The 16,939-nt window shown below is 41.8% G+C and overlaps 1 protein-coding gene across 1 annotated transcript in view; it reads left to right on the top strand.

Moving 5' to 3' along the window:
• Nucleotides 1–14,779, top strand: part of LOC311229444 (carbonic anhydrase 4-like) — a gene marked incomplete at both ends in the record, with an annotated part of 42,904 nt that extends 28,125 nt beyond the window's left edge. The window contains 6 exons of the mRNA XM_084315528.1: nt 255–351; nt 1,646–1,794; nt 2,200–2,295; nt 3,796–3,874; nt 4,355–4,518; nt 14,669–14,779. Coding sequence (XP_084171654.1) covers nt 255–351; nt 1,646–1,794; nt 2,200–2,295; nt 3,796–3,874; nt 4,355–4,518; nt 14,669–14,779 — 696 coding nt within the window. The remainder of the gene's footprint in view (nt 1–254; nt 352–1,645; nt 1,795–2,199; nt 2,296–3,795; nt 3,875–4,354; nt 4,519–14,668) is intronic.
• Between the last annotated feature and the right edge of the window lie 2,160 nt (nt 14,780–16,939).

Below are 16,939 nucleotides of genomic sequence, written 5' to 3'. Positions count from 1 at the left end.
AACTGGTATCTATCTTCTTGTCTGACTCTGGAGAAGACGATAAGATAATTTCCCATAATGTTGGCGCATTCTACTTTAAACACTCACTTTTAACATTCACTTTAGACACTTTAAAAAATGTTTAACACTCCATCATATAATATCTATGTATTACTAAACTATACTATATTTTGTATCCAGGTGACAGCCACTGGCCCACTATCGCCCCAGACCATTGCAATGGTTCCAGACAGTCTCCCATCGACATTGTGTAGGCTAATGCCACCGAGGACTCTGCCCTCACTGCCTTCTCCTTCGTCAACTACGGCAACACCTCTGCCCTGTACGAGAGCGAGAACACCGGCAAGACAGGTGAGCAATGATAGGGACCCTGTATTGAGAAAGGATAGGGACCCTGTATTGGGAAAGGATAGGGACCCTGTATTGAGAAAGGATAGGGACCCTGTATTGAGAAAGGATAGGGACCCTGTATTGGGAAAGGATAGGGACCCTGTATTGAGAAAGGATATGGACCCTGTATTGAGAAAGGATAGGGACCCTGTATTGAGAAATTATAGGGACCTGTATTGATAAACTATAGGGAACATGTATTGATAAACGATAGTATTCAGTCACATAAAGAGGAACAAAAATAAACAGGATGATTAGTAGTCATTTAGAACAACGCCGCCAGACTGTTTGTAAAGAGTTTCTAGTTTGAGGAGAAACAGGATTCCTTTCACTCGAGTCTCCAGTCAGTCTGGGTGTAGTTTGTGTTCAGTGCATCACCTCCATCCCAACAAGAAGACCCCCTGGAGACCCCTGTCCTAGAGGACCTCTCTCCCAGTCCAGACCCCTGTCCAGGACCTCTCTCCCAGTCCAGACCCCTGTCCAGGACCTCTCTCCCAGTCCAGACCCCTGTCCTAGAGGACCTCTCTCCCAGTCCAGACCCCTGACCTAGAGGACCTCTCTCCCAGTCCAGACCCCTGACCTAGAGGACCTCTCTCCCAGTCCAGACCCCTGACCTAGAGGACCTCTCTCCCAGTCCAGACCCCTGACCTAGAGGCCCTCTCTCCCAGTCCAGACCCCTGACCTAGACTAGAGGACCTCTCTCCCAGTCCAGACCCCTGACCTAGAGGCCCTCTCTCCCAGTCCAGACCCCTGACCTAGACTAGAGGACCTCTCTCCCAGTCCAGACCCCTGACCTAGGGGTGGTTAAGGACGGGGACATGTAGGCCTGTATGGAGATGTTTTTCATCCACATGCTCTTGTACAACCCCATCATGTCTGACTCTGTGTGCATGTTATGCTTGTTCAGTTTATTATTCAACGTTTTGTGCCCTGGCTTTCTGGAATAACTTATTTTTTTGTATGCAAGAATGTGCTTTAAAACTCAATGCATTATTCTGTGTTTTGGATTATTAAAGCTGCAGTAGGCAACTTCGGAGAAGTTTAGCAAATAGCAGTTATAAATAGAGGACAGTTTAGCAGTTATGAATAGAGGACAGTTTAGCAGTTATGAATAGAGGGCAGTTATGAATAGAGGGACAGTTTAGTTAGACGAATTGTGCACCATGACAATTCGACGAAAGGTCATAAGCCAGGATTTGAACCCGTAGCGTCGCGGTACGTAGCTGAACCCACCCTCTGTTTGTTTGTCTTCCAGTCAAAGTGACTCTGAGGAGTGGCGTGCAGGTGTCCGGGGGGGGTCTGTCCGAGGCCTACGACAGCCTACAGTTCCACCTGCACTGGGGCAACGGCTCTGAGGTGAAGGGGTCCGAGCACACGGTGAACGGCAAGCGCTACGCCATGGAGGTACGGGTTCGACTAGGGATCAGACTGGGGGCTAGATCCACAAAGAATGTATTGCACGGTGCTAATTGCACCCTTACTTACAATTCATTATGAATTCAAAATGGGGGACCCTGATGTAAACAAGACGAAAGTCTTTCTCTGGTCTGCATCCCCTTAACAATTGTGTGTATTGAGCCGTACTGTATTGTACCCATTCTGCAATCTGTTAATAAAATGTTCAATCAATCAATCACCTGCACTGTGATTGATTGAATGACATTTGTACTGTACTTTACTGTACATATAAAACCATTGAAACAATAGAAAAAAGATGCAGGTGCGTTGAAAAAGGAGTCCAAAGAAGTGGGCGCAGGCGAGCGTTTTGAGCCCCAGATGTTCATTAACCCCCGCATGGCTTCCCCTCAGATGCACATCGTGAACCTCAAGTCGTCCTACGGCGGGAACACGTCGCTGGGCGTCGCCGACCCCGCCGGGCTGGCTGCCTTCGGCTTCTTCAACGAGGTGAGGATGTGTGTGTGTGTGTGTTTGGGTGTTCGAACGTTCGGACCTTCGTTCATTACGTTGGCATTCAAATTCTAAATCAACATTAGAAAATTTTCATTTTTAATTAAAAAAATAAATCTATTATTTTTAATTGTTTATGTCTATTCATTCTGTTTAAACCAATGGGGTTTTTCTTCACAGTTGCAGATAGAGATTAGGCTACACTAATATTATAGTATTAAAAACTGATGAATTATATTCATTAAAGAAAGTTGATTTAATAAAAGAAAAAGACTCACTTTATTCAAATTGAGGATTTAGTTTGAGGATATTTATATATATAAAAAAAGAAATACATTTTTTTTTTTAAAGATTTTTTTTTAATTAAAAACGTAGGATCAAATGTCCGTTTGAAAAACCCTGACGAAGTTCGAATCCCAAAAACAGGCTTCGGGGACAGCTTTAGTGTGTGTGTGTGTGTGTGTGAGAGAACAGGGTACAATAGACTCGAGCGCTAAACCATGACTGCGTTTTGACAGGAAATGTCTGGAAATGCGACTAACTCACCTGCCAGTTGGAACGCCTTGACCTCCCACCTGAGCAACGTCATGCTGAAAGGTAAGAGGATGTTTCGATATGTGTTGCCTTGTCCAACGAGAGTTAAATCATCTCCTATCAGGCTGTCTGGCTGCAGGTTCAACAAGTTAAATCATCTCCTATCAGTCTGGCTGCAGGTTCAACAAGTTAAATCATCTCCTATCAGTCTGCCTGTAGGTTCATATAAAACCATTGAAACAATAGAAAAAAGATGCAGGTGCGTTGAAAAAGGAGTCCAAAGAAGTGGGCGCAGGCGAGCGTTTTGAGCCCCAGATGTTCATTAACCCCCGCATGGCTTCCCCTCAGATGCACATCGTGAACCTCAAGTCGTCCTACGGCGGGAACACGTCGCTGGGCGTCGCCGACCCCACCGGGCTGGCTGCCTTCGGCTTCTTCAACGAGGTGAGGATGTGTGTGTGTGTGTGTTTGGGTGTTCGAACGTTCGGACCTTCGTTCATTACGTTGGCATTCAAATTCTAAATCAACATTAGAAAATTTTCATTTTTAATTAAAAAAATAAATCTATTATTTTTAATTGTTTATGTCTATTCATTCTGTTTAAACCAATGGGGTTTTTCTTCACAGTTGCAGATAGAGATTAGGCTACACTAATATTATAGTATTAAAAACTGATGAATTATATTCATTAAAGAAAGTTGATTTAATAAAAGAAAAAGACTCACTTTATTCAAATTGAGGATTTAGTTTGAGGATATTTATATATATAAAAAAAGAAATACATTTTTTTTTTTAAAGATTTTTTTTTAATTAAAAACGTAGGATCAAATGTCCGTTTGAAAAACCCTGACGAAGTTCGAATCCCAAAAACAGGCTTCGGGGACAGCTTTAGTGTGTGTGTGTGTGTGTGAGAGAACAGGGTACAATAGACTCGAGCGCTAAACCATGACTGCGTTTTGACAGGAAATGTCTGGAAATGCGACTAACTCACCTGCCAGTTGGAACGCCTTGACCTCCCACCTGAGCAACGTCATGCTGAAAGGTAAGAGGATGTTTCGATATGTGTTGCCTTGTCCAACGAGAGTTAAATCATCTCCTATCAGGCTGTCTGGCTGCAGGTTCAACAAGTTAAATCATCTATCAGTCTGCCTGTAGGTTCAACAAGTTAAATCATCTCCTGTCTGGCTGCAGGTTCAACAAGTTAAATCATCTCCTATCAGGCTGACTGTCTGCAGGGTTCAACAAGTTAAACCAAGACCTTTTAAGGCTTTAAATGGAGAATTATGAACGTAATACTTTTTAAGACTTGTTAACCCTTTCACTATCACACTACAGACGGTTAACCCTTTCACTATCACACAACAGACAGTTAACCGGTCTGTGTCTCTGAGGATGTGTGTCTGCGTCTCTTTTCTGAGGATGTGTGTCTCTTCTTTGAGGATGTGTGTCTGTGTCTCTTCTTCTTTGAGGACGTGTGTCTCTTCGTCTCTGAGAAAGTGTGTCTGTGTCTCTTCGTCTTCAGGTCAGCACGCGTCCCTGCCAGCAGGCCTTTCGCTGGACGATCTGCTAGAAGGAGTGGATCGTACCAAGTACTACCGCTACCTGGGCTCCTTGACCACCCCCGCCTGCAACGAGGCTGTGGTTTGGACCGTGTTCAAGGACTCGATCAAAATCAGCAAAGATTTGGTGAGGTTTCATTTCATCATAGATGTTAGCTAGCTGGCACCACAAGTCTCAAGAGAGATGTAAATGATCGACCACAGGAAAAAAGGTACATAATGTACATTATGTTATATCCTCATACGTCTTGTATAAGTCAGCAAAAGTCAAAAAGTTACCGGTAGTCGAACCAACAATGATTGTAGTTGTGGTTTGAGTGCTCTCACCACTTGACTAAGCATCCCACCCTGAAACAAACACAGCTCTCACCACTAGACTAAGACGACACCCACCCTGATACAAACACTGTGACAGACCCTCTAAACACTGATAGACCCTCTAAACACTGATAGATCCTCTAAACACTGATAGACCCTATAAACACTGTGACAGACCCTCTAAACACTGTGACAGACCCTCTAAACACTGTGACAGACTCGACAAACACTGTGATAGACCCGACAAAAACTGTGATAGACCCTCTAAACACTGATAGATCTATCACAGTGTTTAGAGGGTCTATCAGTGTTTAGAGGGTCTATCACAGTGTTTAGAGGGTCTATCAGTGTTTGTAGGGTCTATCACAGTGTTTAGAGGGTCTATCACACCCTCTAAACCAGGGGTGGGCAATTATTTTTCCCGGGGGGCCGAATGAGCAACTGAAAATATGTTGGGGGGCCGGGCCAAAATTCCAAACTCAATTATGCATAATATAAATTTTATTTCTATATAAAAAGCAGTACATGGCATTGGTTTGACCCCTGGTAAGAGTGTATGTTATTATTTGGTAATTAAAAGGTGAGGTTAGCTTTCAAAAATATAATTTATTCAAATAGAATTTATTTCCAAAATGATAAACAAAATGTGAAACATTAATAACAAAGGGCATTTTGAGTTTCATATACTATTGAAACAAGGATTTTCTTAGCTTTCTAAAGACATCACATCATCTTATAGCAAAAATAAACAAGACATGTCACTGAACTGTGTAAAGAAAAGTGTCCCAGTTTTGTAGCCTTTTTTACTTTACATGCCTATATTAAACATTTAATGTTTTCAGAACTGTGCAAAAAAAAGAAAAAAAAATATCAAGTGTCCCATTTCACTTGTTATATTTCCACATTTTAGTGTTCTTCAGTTCTTTTTTTTTCATTCAGTGTGAGAAATCCAGTCTCTGTTGAGCTTTAACAAGTCCATCAAAGTCAGGTTGCATGTCTGAGGTGGAGATGCAAAGCACAGCTGCCAGATGTTCATCAGTGAGAGAGGATCTGTACCTGGACTTGGTAAACGTCATGACTGAGAATGTCTGTTCACATATGTAGGTGGATCAAAAGAGAACCAACATCTTCTGAGCATGTCTCCTAAGCGTATACTGTGCGTGTGAACGTTGACATGAAAAAAAAAGTAAAAAAAAAAAAAAAAAAAAAAAATATATATATATATATATATTTTTTTTTTTTTTTTTTTTTTTTTTTTTATTATCATGTAATCTTTCGCGGGCCGGTCAGAATCATCCGGCCCGCGGGCCGTACAATGCCCAGGTCTGCTCTAAACACTGATAGATCTATCAGTGTTTAGAGGTGTCACAGTGTTTGTCGGGTCTGTCACAGTGTTTAGAGGGTCTGTCACAGTGTTTAGAGGGTCTAGCAGTGTTTAGAGGGTGTGATAGACCCTCTAAACACTGTGATAGATCTAGAAGTGCATGGATACACATTGTATTGCCTAGATGGTGTCAGGCTAGGCGATTGCTTAATTCTCTTTCCTGTCCAGTCTAACTGGATGCTGACTGTAGCTTGTTACTGTAGACCTACAGAGTGAGTAATTGAGTGATTAAAAAAAATCGCACTCGTGTGAAGTGAGGGGTGCTCTTATCATCGTACATCATCTCACCTCTCTTCCTCCCTTTTTTATTTTTGTGTCTATCAGCTGCTGCTCGACAGTTTGACCCCAAGCTGACCGACCAGGACTACAGCGAAACTGTCAAGAAGTGGCTTCGTTATGCGCCAGACCGGGAGGGAGGCATCTCAAGGAACTGAAGTGACCCAAACTTAAGTCAAGCGAACCAGAGTCAAACTTAGGGTACCACAGCACAGCACACACACACTGTTTCCCTGGTTCATACAGTACAAGGAATTACCCTGGCATCTACTTGAATGACTTATGCTGCTTCAGCCTGTTCTTGGAACCGAAGTGACCCAAACTTAATTGTCAAGCGAACCAGAGTCAAACTTAGGGTACCCCAGCACAGCACAGCTACCCCAGCACAGCACACACTGTTTCCCTGGTTCATACAGTACAAGGAATTACCCTGATGGACACTGTTCTTCCATGGACGGCATCTACTTGAATATGCTGCTTCAGCCTGTTCTTGGAACCGAAGTGACCCAAACTTAATTGTCAAGCGAACCAGAGTCAAACTTGGGGTACCCCAGCACACTGTTTCCCTGGTTCATACAGTACAAGGAATTACCCTGGACACTGTTCTTCCATGGACGGCATCTACTTGAATGACTTATGCTTCAGCCTGTTCTTGCAGTGTTTATTTTTTTTATTTTTAATTTTAACCTTTATTTACCCAGGGTAGGTTCGCTGAGCACAGATGCTCTTTTTCAGCTACGCCCTGCTTCACATTCACAGAGTTCCATTCACACCTGGGAGCTGCCCAGGCCTAACAAAATTAATAGTTGATTTCAGGTTGCCGACCGACCCTGCCGATTTAGGTGCGACCCAATATATTTTATGAGTTTTTAGAAAAAATTATATAAATAAAAAAAAATAAAAAACGTTTTTTTTCTTTTTTTTTTAATAAAGTTTCATAGAAATCTTAGTCAAACATTTAGTATTATGGATATTAAACATGCTGGCAGAGTACATGCATCCATGTTGTTGTGAACATTTTAATTAAATAAAGAAATTCCCTATCCATAGTCGCCGTGGGAAAGAATAAAATAAAATAAAATAAATTCCCTACCTACCCATGGCCAAACTGACAACCAACCTGAAACCAACTATTAATTTTGTTAGGCCCCAGTACAACCACAGTCTGACACTGTTGGCCACTGAGCAACTCCACTGGAGCAGTTGGGGGTTTAGTGCCTTGCTCAAGGGCACTTCAGCGGTTGGTGTTAAGGGTATGGGAGAGAGTTATATGGGAGAGAGTTATAGAAACATTAGGGGTGTAACGGTACACAAAATCCACGGTTCGGTACGTACCTCGGTTTTGAAGACACGGTTCGGTATTATTTTCGGTACAGTGGGGGGGGGGGGGGGGGGGTAGTCCAAAAAAAATTGCTTTTCATTTATCTATTTATTTAACTGTATTAAACAATATAAAACGAATTGGCCATAATTGACTGAGCAAACTAATGCTTACTGCTGTAACCTACTAATAACACTGAAGATTATTATATAGCAGATGCCTTGGAGGATAAGTCGTGGACAACTGTAGATCATCTAAGCTCCACTGTGTTTAAATTCAAATCCTATGCCATTGTTTATATTTAACCCTTGTGTCTGAAAACTAAAGTATTATACTCTTATTAGGGGACTAAATTGAAAAACTCCATAAAAAGATTATGTTGAAATAATTTCCCACTTTCTTTTCCATAAATATTTTATTCAACTTCAGCCCTGATCATAACCATTTTTTATATTATTTTTGTAATGAAATACTCCCACTTTTCTGAAAAGAGTTGTTAAATATGACAAAAAAAATAATATGTGGTGGTTATGATCGGGCTGAAGTGGAATAAACAATTTATGAAGAGTAAAAAAAAAAACAAGATAATTAAAAGATTATGCCACATATTATGTTGGCTCATCACTGCAAAGTTATCAAACAAATACGAATCTGATCAGACACAAGGGTTAAGTTGTTCCCTTTCTAATTTCCTCAAACATCTAGTCTAGTTAATGTGATCAATATTATTTGACAATTGATGCTTTTTGTTGGACATTTCAGTCAGTAGTGAGCTCATACTTTGAGCTCATAAATTTATAGTTAAAATGATTGCAATCTTGTCTTCGTTGTGCATGAATGCGTGTGCTCACCACACACAATATGTGTGTCACTATTCTGGCAGTGGCTATATTGTTAATGAAAGCCTGTTATAAGGTCTGTTATTTGTTTTTTGTAAAGTTTTAGTCACTGGAAGTTCTGATACCCTAGAAAAAAATTAATTTTCATTTTAAAAGCCATGTTGTAATTTTTGTTCACACATTTTTGGAAATATGGTCATATAAGAATTTTATTATTATTTATTTAACAATAGTGTGTTTAACAGCAGGAAAACAACATGTAATGTTATGATGTATACATATCAGCAGCAATATTTTAATGTAAAATGTACATTAATCAGTATTGATTCCTTAACTTTACAAGTTACAAGTAGATGTACAAGTTACAAATGTACAAGTAGAGTACCATTTAGATTATGGTTGAATAAACATTGATGTCTAACATTGATTCAATATAAAATCAACTAAAATGTGCATGTAGATTACCATTTAGATTATGGTTGAATAAACATTGATGTCTAACATTGATTCAATATAAAATCAACTAAAATGTGCATGTATATTACCATTTAGATGATGGTTGAATCAACATTGATATAGTATCAGCTATGGTTGACACCTAACGTTGATTCAACGTTAGGGTCATAGACAACGATCTATATAATTTAGATGTCAGGCTTCAACATAGATTCAATATTTCTGCTGAACCCTATTTCAACGTTGATTCACTCATTTTTTGCTATCTGAGTTATCATCAATACAATCTAACGTTACTGTATATAACTGCTGCTCTTTATAAAGTAACGTTATAGCAAACTATTGAAGCAAGCTAGTCATAACTGCTCAATAAAAAAACACAACTAGTGAGAGGTAAACAAGGTAACGTTACTTATAGCAAGCTATCGAAGCAAAAGCTGGCTGATCGATCAAGTAAGTAACGTTATTTCGGAAAGCCATTATACTAACGGTGTAATCAACTTAGCAATCGGAAACTATTTACAAGCCTCGCTGTGTGTTCGACGGTGGGTGAGTTTATTCATATTTGTGGCTTGGATTATATAATGTAATTGTTTTACTATTTGGTCATTCTTAGGCCACAAGTTCCAGCGCCCATGTACGCCTGCCTCCAGCTTCGAGGGACATCAGTTGCCAGACCGACAACCCAAATATACGTTCTGTTGGTACACAGCTGTCTATGAAAACACTACGGTCACATGTCAAGAGTCAAGGTAGGTTTGTAACATTTCTGATCAATTAGCAATTAATGTATTCCAACACACATAGTTTTGGCAGCTATATATAATAGCCTTTACATATAACCCCCCCCCCCCCCCCCCCCCACCCAGTTTTGTGCCTCATCAGACAACACCCTTCCCCCCCCAACCAATCACTAAAGCACATTTTTAACCGGGGCCTTGAATCAGGAGTTGATAACTCAGTGTGATGTAATGTAACTTAGTATAGCATAATGTGACCCAGTATGGTGTAGATTGGCCCTAGGTTGGCCCTTTCACCGCCACACTGCAGGAGGTTGACCCTTTCACTACCACACCACATTAGATTAGCCTTTTCACTGCCACACGATAGAAGGTCGACCTTTCACTATCACACAACAGAGGATTGACCTCTCACTGCCACACTGCAGATGGTGGGCCTTCCACTGCCACACTACAGACAGTAAACATGTGACTGGTGTGCTAGGTAGCAGCATGATGTACTGAACTGTATTGATATCGTGTAACTCACTATCACACAACAGAGGATTGACCTCTCGCTGCCACACTGCAGAGGGTGGGCCTTCCACTATCACACTACAGACAGTAAACATGTGACTGGTGTGCTAGGTAGCAGCATGATGTACTGAACTGTATTGATATCGTGTAACTCACTATCACACAACAGAGGATTGACCTCTCGCTGCCACACTGCAGAGGGTGGGCCTTCCACTATCACACTACAGACAGTAAACATGTGACTGGTGTGCTAGGTAGCAGCATGATGTACTGAACTGTATTGATATCGTGTAACTCACTATCACACAACAGAGGATTGACCTCTCGCTGCCATACTGCAGAGGGTGGGCCTTCCACTATCACACTACAGACAGTAAACATGTGACTGGTGTGCTAGATAGCAGCATGATGTACTGAACTGTATTGATATCGTGTAACTCACTATCACACAACAGAGGATTGACCTCTGATTGATTGATTGATTGAAAACTTTATTAACAGATTGCAGAATGGGTACAATACAGTACAGCTCAATACACACAATTGTTAAGGGGATGCAGACCAGAGAAAGACTTTCGTCTTGTTTACATCAGGGTCCCCCATTTTCAATTCATCTGGACATATATGACATACATGACATACAGATAGTCAGTACTGCTACATCTATACATTTATGACATACCAGATTTGCAAATACAGTACTGTTTGTGATACAGAAGGAGTCAGGAAAAGGGAGTATATACATTTGACGTAGAAACTGTACATTGGAGGAGGTTGGGTGGGGGGGGGGTTGGGTACACTGGGATATTGACAACCATACTGGGTAATCTACATTGGAGGTGGTCGGGGGGGGGGGGGGGCACACTGTATATACAAGCAAAACTGTACATTGAGGGGGGGGGGGGAGACACTGTACAAACAAACAAAATTGTACATTGGACTATTGACAAAACCATACTAGGTAAATGACTGTACATTGGAGGGGGTTGGGTTAGGATATTTACAGGGGCCAGTGTTGAATTGCAGTCTCCCGTAGGTGTCCCTTGAGAGAGGTTTTGAAAGTGGGTAGTGATCCACATTCCTTTACAGCTTTGGGTAGGGCGTTCCACATTGATGTGGCATAATTGCGAAACGTGTTTAGTCCCTTATTTGAGCCGAATCTGGGTTTAACATGATTTGTGGAGCTCCCTCTGGTGTTGTGATCGTGGTATTCACTGACCTTTGGGAAGTATTTTGACATGTACATGGGTACCTTGGTCGTGTAGTGTATCTTGTAGACCAGGCCCATTGCAAGTTGCTGTACTCTGTCGTCTACTCTAAGCCATCCTAGGTTGTCAAAGTGGGCAGGGGTGAGGTGGGTTCTAGGAGTAAAGCCATACTGCAGAGGGTGGGCCTTCCACTATCACACTACAGACAGTAAACATGTGACTGGTGTGCTAGATAGCAGCATGATGTACTGAACTGTATTGATATCGTGTAACTCACTATCACACAACAGAGGATTGACCTCTCGCTGCCACACTGCAGATGGTGGGCCTCCCACTACCACACTGCAGACAGCGGACATTTGACTGGTTTGCTAAATAGCAGCATGATGTACTGAACTGTATTGATATCGTGTAACTCACTATCACACAACAGAGGATTGACCTCTCGCTACCACACTACAGAAGACTAATCCTTCCTTCATGTTGAGCTCAAAATTCACAGCAATAATTATGTACAGTTTGAACTATAGTCTCCCTTGTTTGACTAAACTATGTTTTGTAAATAGGTGTTCAGGCGAAAGTCGTGTCTGTATCTGTTGGGGTGGGGACCACAACTACTGGCTACTGGTCTAGTCAACAGGGTCCCTCCACGTCAACACCTGTGAAGGCGTTTAGACCCAGTAAAAGACCACGACTGGAGTCTGATGACGATGAAGTGACCTACAGCTCGATAGACGTTCCAGAGCCTCATGATTCCACTTTCAACATTGACTCTTTGATGAGCGAGCCCTCGATTGTAGCGTAAGTTGTTACAAAAATCTCCATGGCCGGTAAATTGAAAAGCGGTATAGTTGTGCCGTGTTATTTATTTGTGTTTTTCTCCCTTGAGTGAGCAGGGAACCGTCAAAACCAATCTATGAGGTCCAGAAATACATCGTTTACGAAGACAGTCTACTGGAATTATTCCAACAGTGTCTGGTGTGCGATGCTGGATGTCATATCAAGAAGACTACGTGAGGGACCTTCTTGGCTGTCTCCCAGGTCTGCCCGAGTTGTAAATATAGCCGAAAGTGGGCCAGTCAACCAATCATAGGGAGCACACCAGCTGGAAATATCCAGCTGTCGGCAGCTGTTTTTTTCACTGGCTCATCTTTCACCCAAATGGAGAAGGTATTTGATTTGATTGACAAGTCAGATATACATTATGTTTTTGTTTGTGATTCACACATGCATATTAACAAAGCGTTATTCATTTATTCTTTTAGGTTCTCAATGCGTTACACGTCTCGACAATCAAGTACAGAGCGTTTCGGAAACACGCCAAGATGTTCTTGGAACCGGCTGTTATGAGTATGTGGAATACCGAGCAAGACGTTACACTCGCCAGATTAAGCCAGGAGGAGATGGTGATAATAGGAGGTGACATGCGCGCCGACTCTCCAGGTTAGAAAAAGCTCCCCAATGTCAAATTTCTACTTTATGAATACATTTTTAATATTGCACTACATTGATTGAAATTGTTATTATTATTTTCAACAGGCCACAGTGCTAAGTACGGTAGTTACTCTGTGATGGAACTCGCCACCAATCATGTCATAGACGTCCAACTAATTCAGGTAATTAACAAGTCTGAAGACACCGCACCCTTCATTGTGCTCAAACAAACACATCTCACAAAGCTCTCGCTCTTGAATCTTGAATCGCTGTAGGTGTGAAGTGGTCTGGCTGTGTGTGTGAGCGGGGGTTAGGAAATGGAAATTGTGGGATGGGGGAATGTAGTGTTTTTGACACTGGTGACTATTTTGAAAAGGCTATTTCATTGCTCTTCCCTACCCTTCCTTGCTTGTACCTCAACAGAGCAATGAGGTGGGGGGCAGCTACCATATGGAGAAGGAGGGCTTGAGGAGAAGCCTCGCTCTTCTGAAGGAGCGAGATGTGACCTTGGACTGTATTGTCACAGATCGTCACCCGCAGATTCAAAAGTACCTGAGAGATCTGGGCATCAAACACTTCTACGATGTGTGGCACGTGGCCAAAGGTATGACACTTATGTCGAAAGGCATCCCACATTCAATCCCTTAGGATGTTGTTATCCTGTTCTGTTTAGATTGACGACTGTTATGTAATGTTATGTTATGTAATTCAAGGTCTGTCTAAGAAGCTGGACAAGGTTGCACAAGCTAAAGACTGCAAGGTGATAAAAAAAATGGCGCCCACACATATCTAACCACCTCTACTGGACAGCTGCCACATCGAAGACGCCCGCTGAGAGGGTGGCTAAGTGGAAGTCATGTCTCAATCACATGATGAATGTACATGAACACGACGAAGAACCACTCTATCCACGTTGTCTTCATGCTGACCGTGTATCGAGAGATAGTAGCAAGTGGGTTAAACCTGGTATGTCTGTCTGTCTTTCATCATGATTATATACTCAACATATTTATTTATGTTCTCATTCTAGATTGGTGTGATTTACAAATGTATACTTGCTTGAATAATTCTAATCTACTGTAATATACTCTAATGAAATATCTGAATGCAATTTCTTTTTTACTTTAGACTCAAGACCGGCCCACCAGCTAGAGAAGGTTCTGCTAAACACAAGGATCATCAAAGATGTCTCCAAACTAAGTCCACACCATCAAACGTCTTCACTGGAGTCCTATCACAGTGTGATTTTACGTTTTGCCCCAAAAAACGTTGTCTTTTCATACATTGGAATGCTTTGCAGGTATTTTATATTGTGTACAAATGACTAATTATGGACTCCTGATTTGTCAAATAACTCATTATGTTGCATTAGATAACCTCAGATCAACTACAAATATATTGCTTATCGAAATTTTCCTTTCAGACTATACCTAGCTGCAATGCATTTCAATGAAAACTCAAACCGCCAGCAAGCTACAGATGCTTCGGGAGCCCCGGCTTACAAAATGAGCTTCCCCAAGGCCAAAAAGGGTGTACACACTATAAAACCAAGGAAAATCGCTCCCACAGTCAGTAAGTCAAAATATCAACATTTATTATTGCACACACATGACCTATATAAATAGAAAAATATTTCCACTTACAGTGGAACAGCATTAATAACAATAAATTGAATAAATAATAACCTTTTTAACATGACAAAACAAATAACAATTTCTCATTGTCAACCAGCTTATGGAGCTCCTGTTTGACTCCGTCATTCGTGACCCCCAACCATATCTCCAGGTGGTTGAGCAGATTCCCATCCCAGAACATCTGTGCGCACAGTTCCACAGGCCTTCCATGGAAGAAGCGGTTGCCGCCTATGTGTCACACTTCAATCTTGTACCGGTCTGAAGCCAGTGTAGACACCATCAGCATCCGGAAATTCGGTGTGCGGATTCGAACCACTACACAGGAAGGGATTACTACCCTCACTCTGCGTCCTAAGAATCCCCAACACCAGGCCACAAAACACCTGTACGCGATATATCTGAAACGGCTAAAGAAAAAGATGGAAGAAGTATTATATTTATGCACAAATAAAAAAAAAAAACGCTGTGAAATAACCATTTGTCATGTCATGTCATTGGACAGTAGCAAGCATTGATTATATGGGATGTGCAATAAGGATTAGATTGTGTTTGCAAGAAAGATTAGTATAGTCTGAGAGATGCAAGATGGAGAAACACCTGTAAAAAAATATATAAATCTGTAATAAATATTATTTACTTATTGATTCCGCTGGCTGGTATCCGGCCAAAATCTGCCTTGTATATATTCGTTGCCATTTGGATGGTATAGGGGTTGAAGCACACTGGATGCAATCCCGGATGAACAACCATGCACAGTAGTCCATCGGGTTCCTGATTAATTCGACGTCTGACCTATATATATAGAAAATTAAATCGTTAGCCATATGCATGGTTTTCAGTGCTACCAAGATGCAAGGTTGTGTTACTACTGTACCTGGGGAACCTCCATGCAGCAGACATTCTCAGCCTCTGTTGGCATCCGTTCACAATTTCCGCACGTGCACCTAGTAGATTGATTTGAGGGTGAAGGAAATTATCAATCAATGATCAAAATGGCTACAATACAGTACTGCTCAATACCAACACATCTGCTATAGGATGCTATGATGGAGACCAGAGAAAGACTTTCGTCTTGTTTACATCAGGGTCCCCCATTTTCAATTCATCGTAACATATATGACATATAGATAGACAGTACTGCTACATCTATATATTTATGACATACCATATTTGTAAATACAGTACTGTTTGTGATACAAAGAGAGCCCAGACAAAAAAGTATATACATTTGCCGTAGAAACTGTACATAGGAGTGGGGGGGGGGGGGGGGGGGGGGGGTGGGTAGGAGGGGTGGGTGGGGGACACTGTATAAAACGGTAGCTGCTCTTTATAAAGTAACATTTTGGCAAACTATTGAAGCAAGCTAACAAGGTAACGTTACTTATAGCAAGCTATCGAAACAAAAGCTGGCTGATCGATCAAGTAAGTAACGTTATTTCGGAAAGCCATTAGACTAACGGTGGAATCAACTTACCAATCGGAAACTATTTGTAAGCCTCGCTGTTGCAAATCGACTTCTTCTTCTTCTTCTGAATCATACTGTGGGTCGCTCTCTGGATCCCAAACATAATGTACAGCCATGATTGTTGATTGTTATTAATGCTGTTAGTTAGTAAAATCGGTATATGTTTTGCGTGTCGAAATAAAAACACCTGAGACCTGAGAGGGAAGGACGGGGAGATGGGCGGAGCTATTTGGTGGGTGGCTGTCACTCAAAGCATTCTGCTAGTATGGGTGGAGCCAAGCCAATAACAGCTTGAAATCTTGGAGATGAAAAATGCTGGTTTTGAGTACAACTCTTTTTTTTTTTTTTTAAATTGTCCTCCTTTTTCCGTTTTTCTCCCATCTCAATGTTAGTCGTTATGCCAATTCCCAATCCCCTTCCTGGTCGTTGCGCACTCTACCCCCTACCGTCGGTCTGGGAGGTCGGAGACTATCACATGCTTCCTCCGACACATGTGTAGCCAGCCCACCGCTTCTTTTCACCTGGCAGCACGGACTCTCACTGGGGGAGTGTAACGTGTGGAAGGGTCACACTACCTCCCCCAGATCTTTCCCTTGCTGTGCAGGCGCCCCGACCGAACTGTAGGAGTCGCTGTTTACAACAACCAGGACCCACCCCACCGGCTTTCCCACCCGCTGACACTGCCAATTGTGCCAGTATGGATGGCCGACCAAGCCGGAAGTACCACAGCTGGATTCGATCCCACTGTCTCTGCGGTGGTAGACCGACGCTTAGTCCGCTGCGCTACCCGGCCGCCCTGGATTATCTCTTTTGCATTACATCAGATACAAGGTAAGAACATTATATTAGGGCTGTCAGTTTATCGCGTTAAAAAATATATATAATTTGTATCTGATTCATTCCATAAGAATGTAGAATACACATTTACAGATTTTTTTTTTTTTTTTTTACTATGGT

The sequence above is a fragment of the Notolepis coatsorum genome (genome assembly GCF_963971535.1).
Source record: "Notolepis coatsorum genome assembly, chromosome: 6".
Taxonomy (NCBI): domain Eukaryota; kingdom Metazoa; phylum Chordata; class Actinopteri; order Aulopiformes; family Paralepididae; genus Notolepis; species Notolepis coatsorum.
This window is presented reverse-complemented; position numbering and strand designations above follow the sequence as displayed.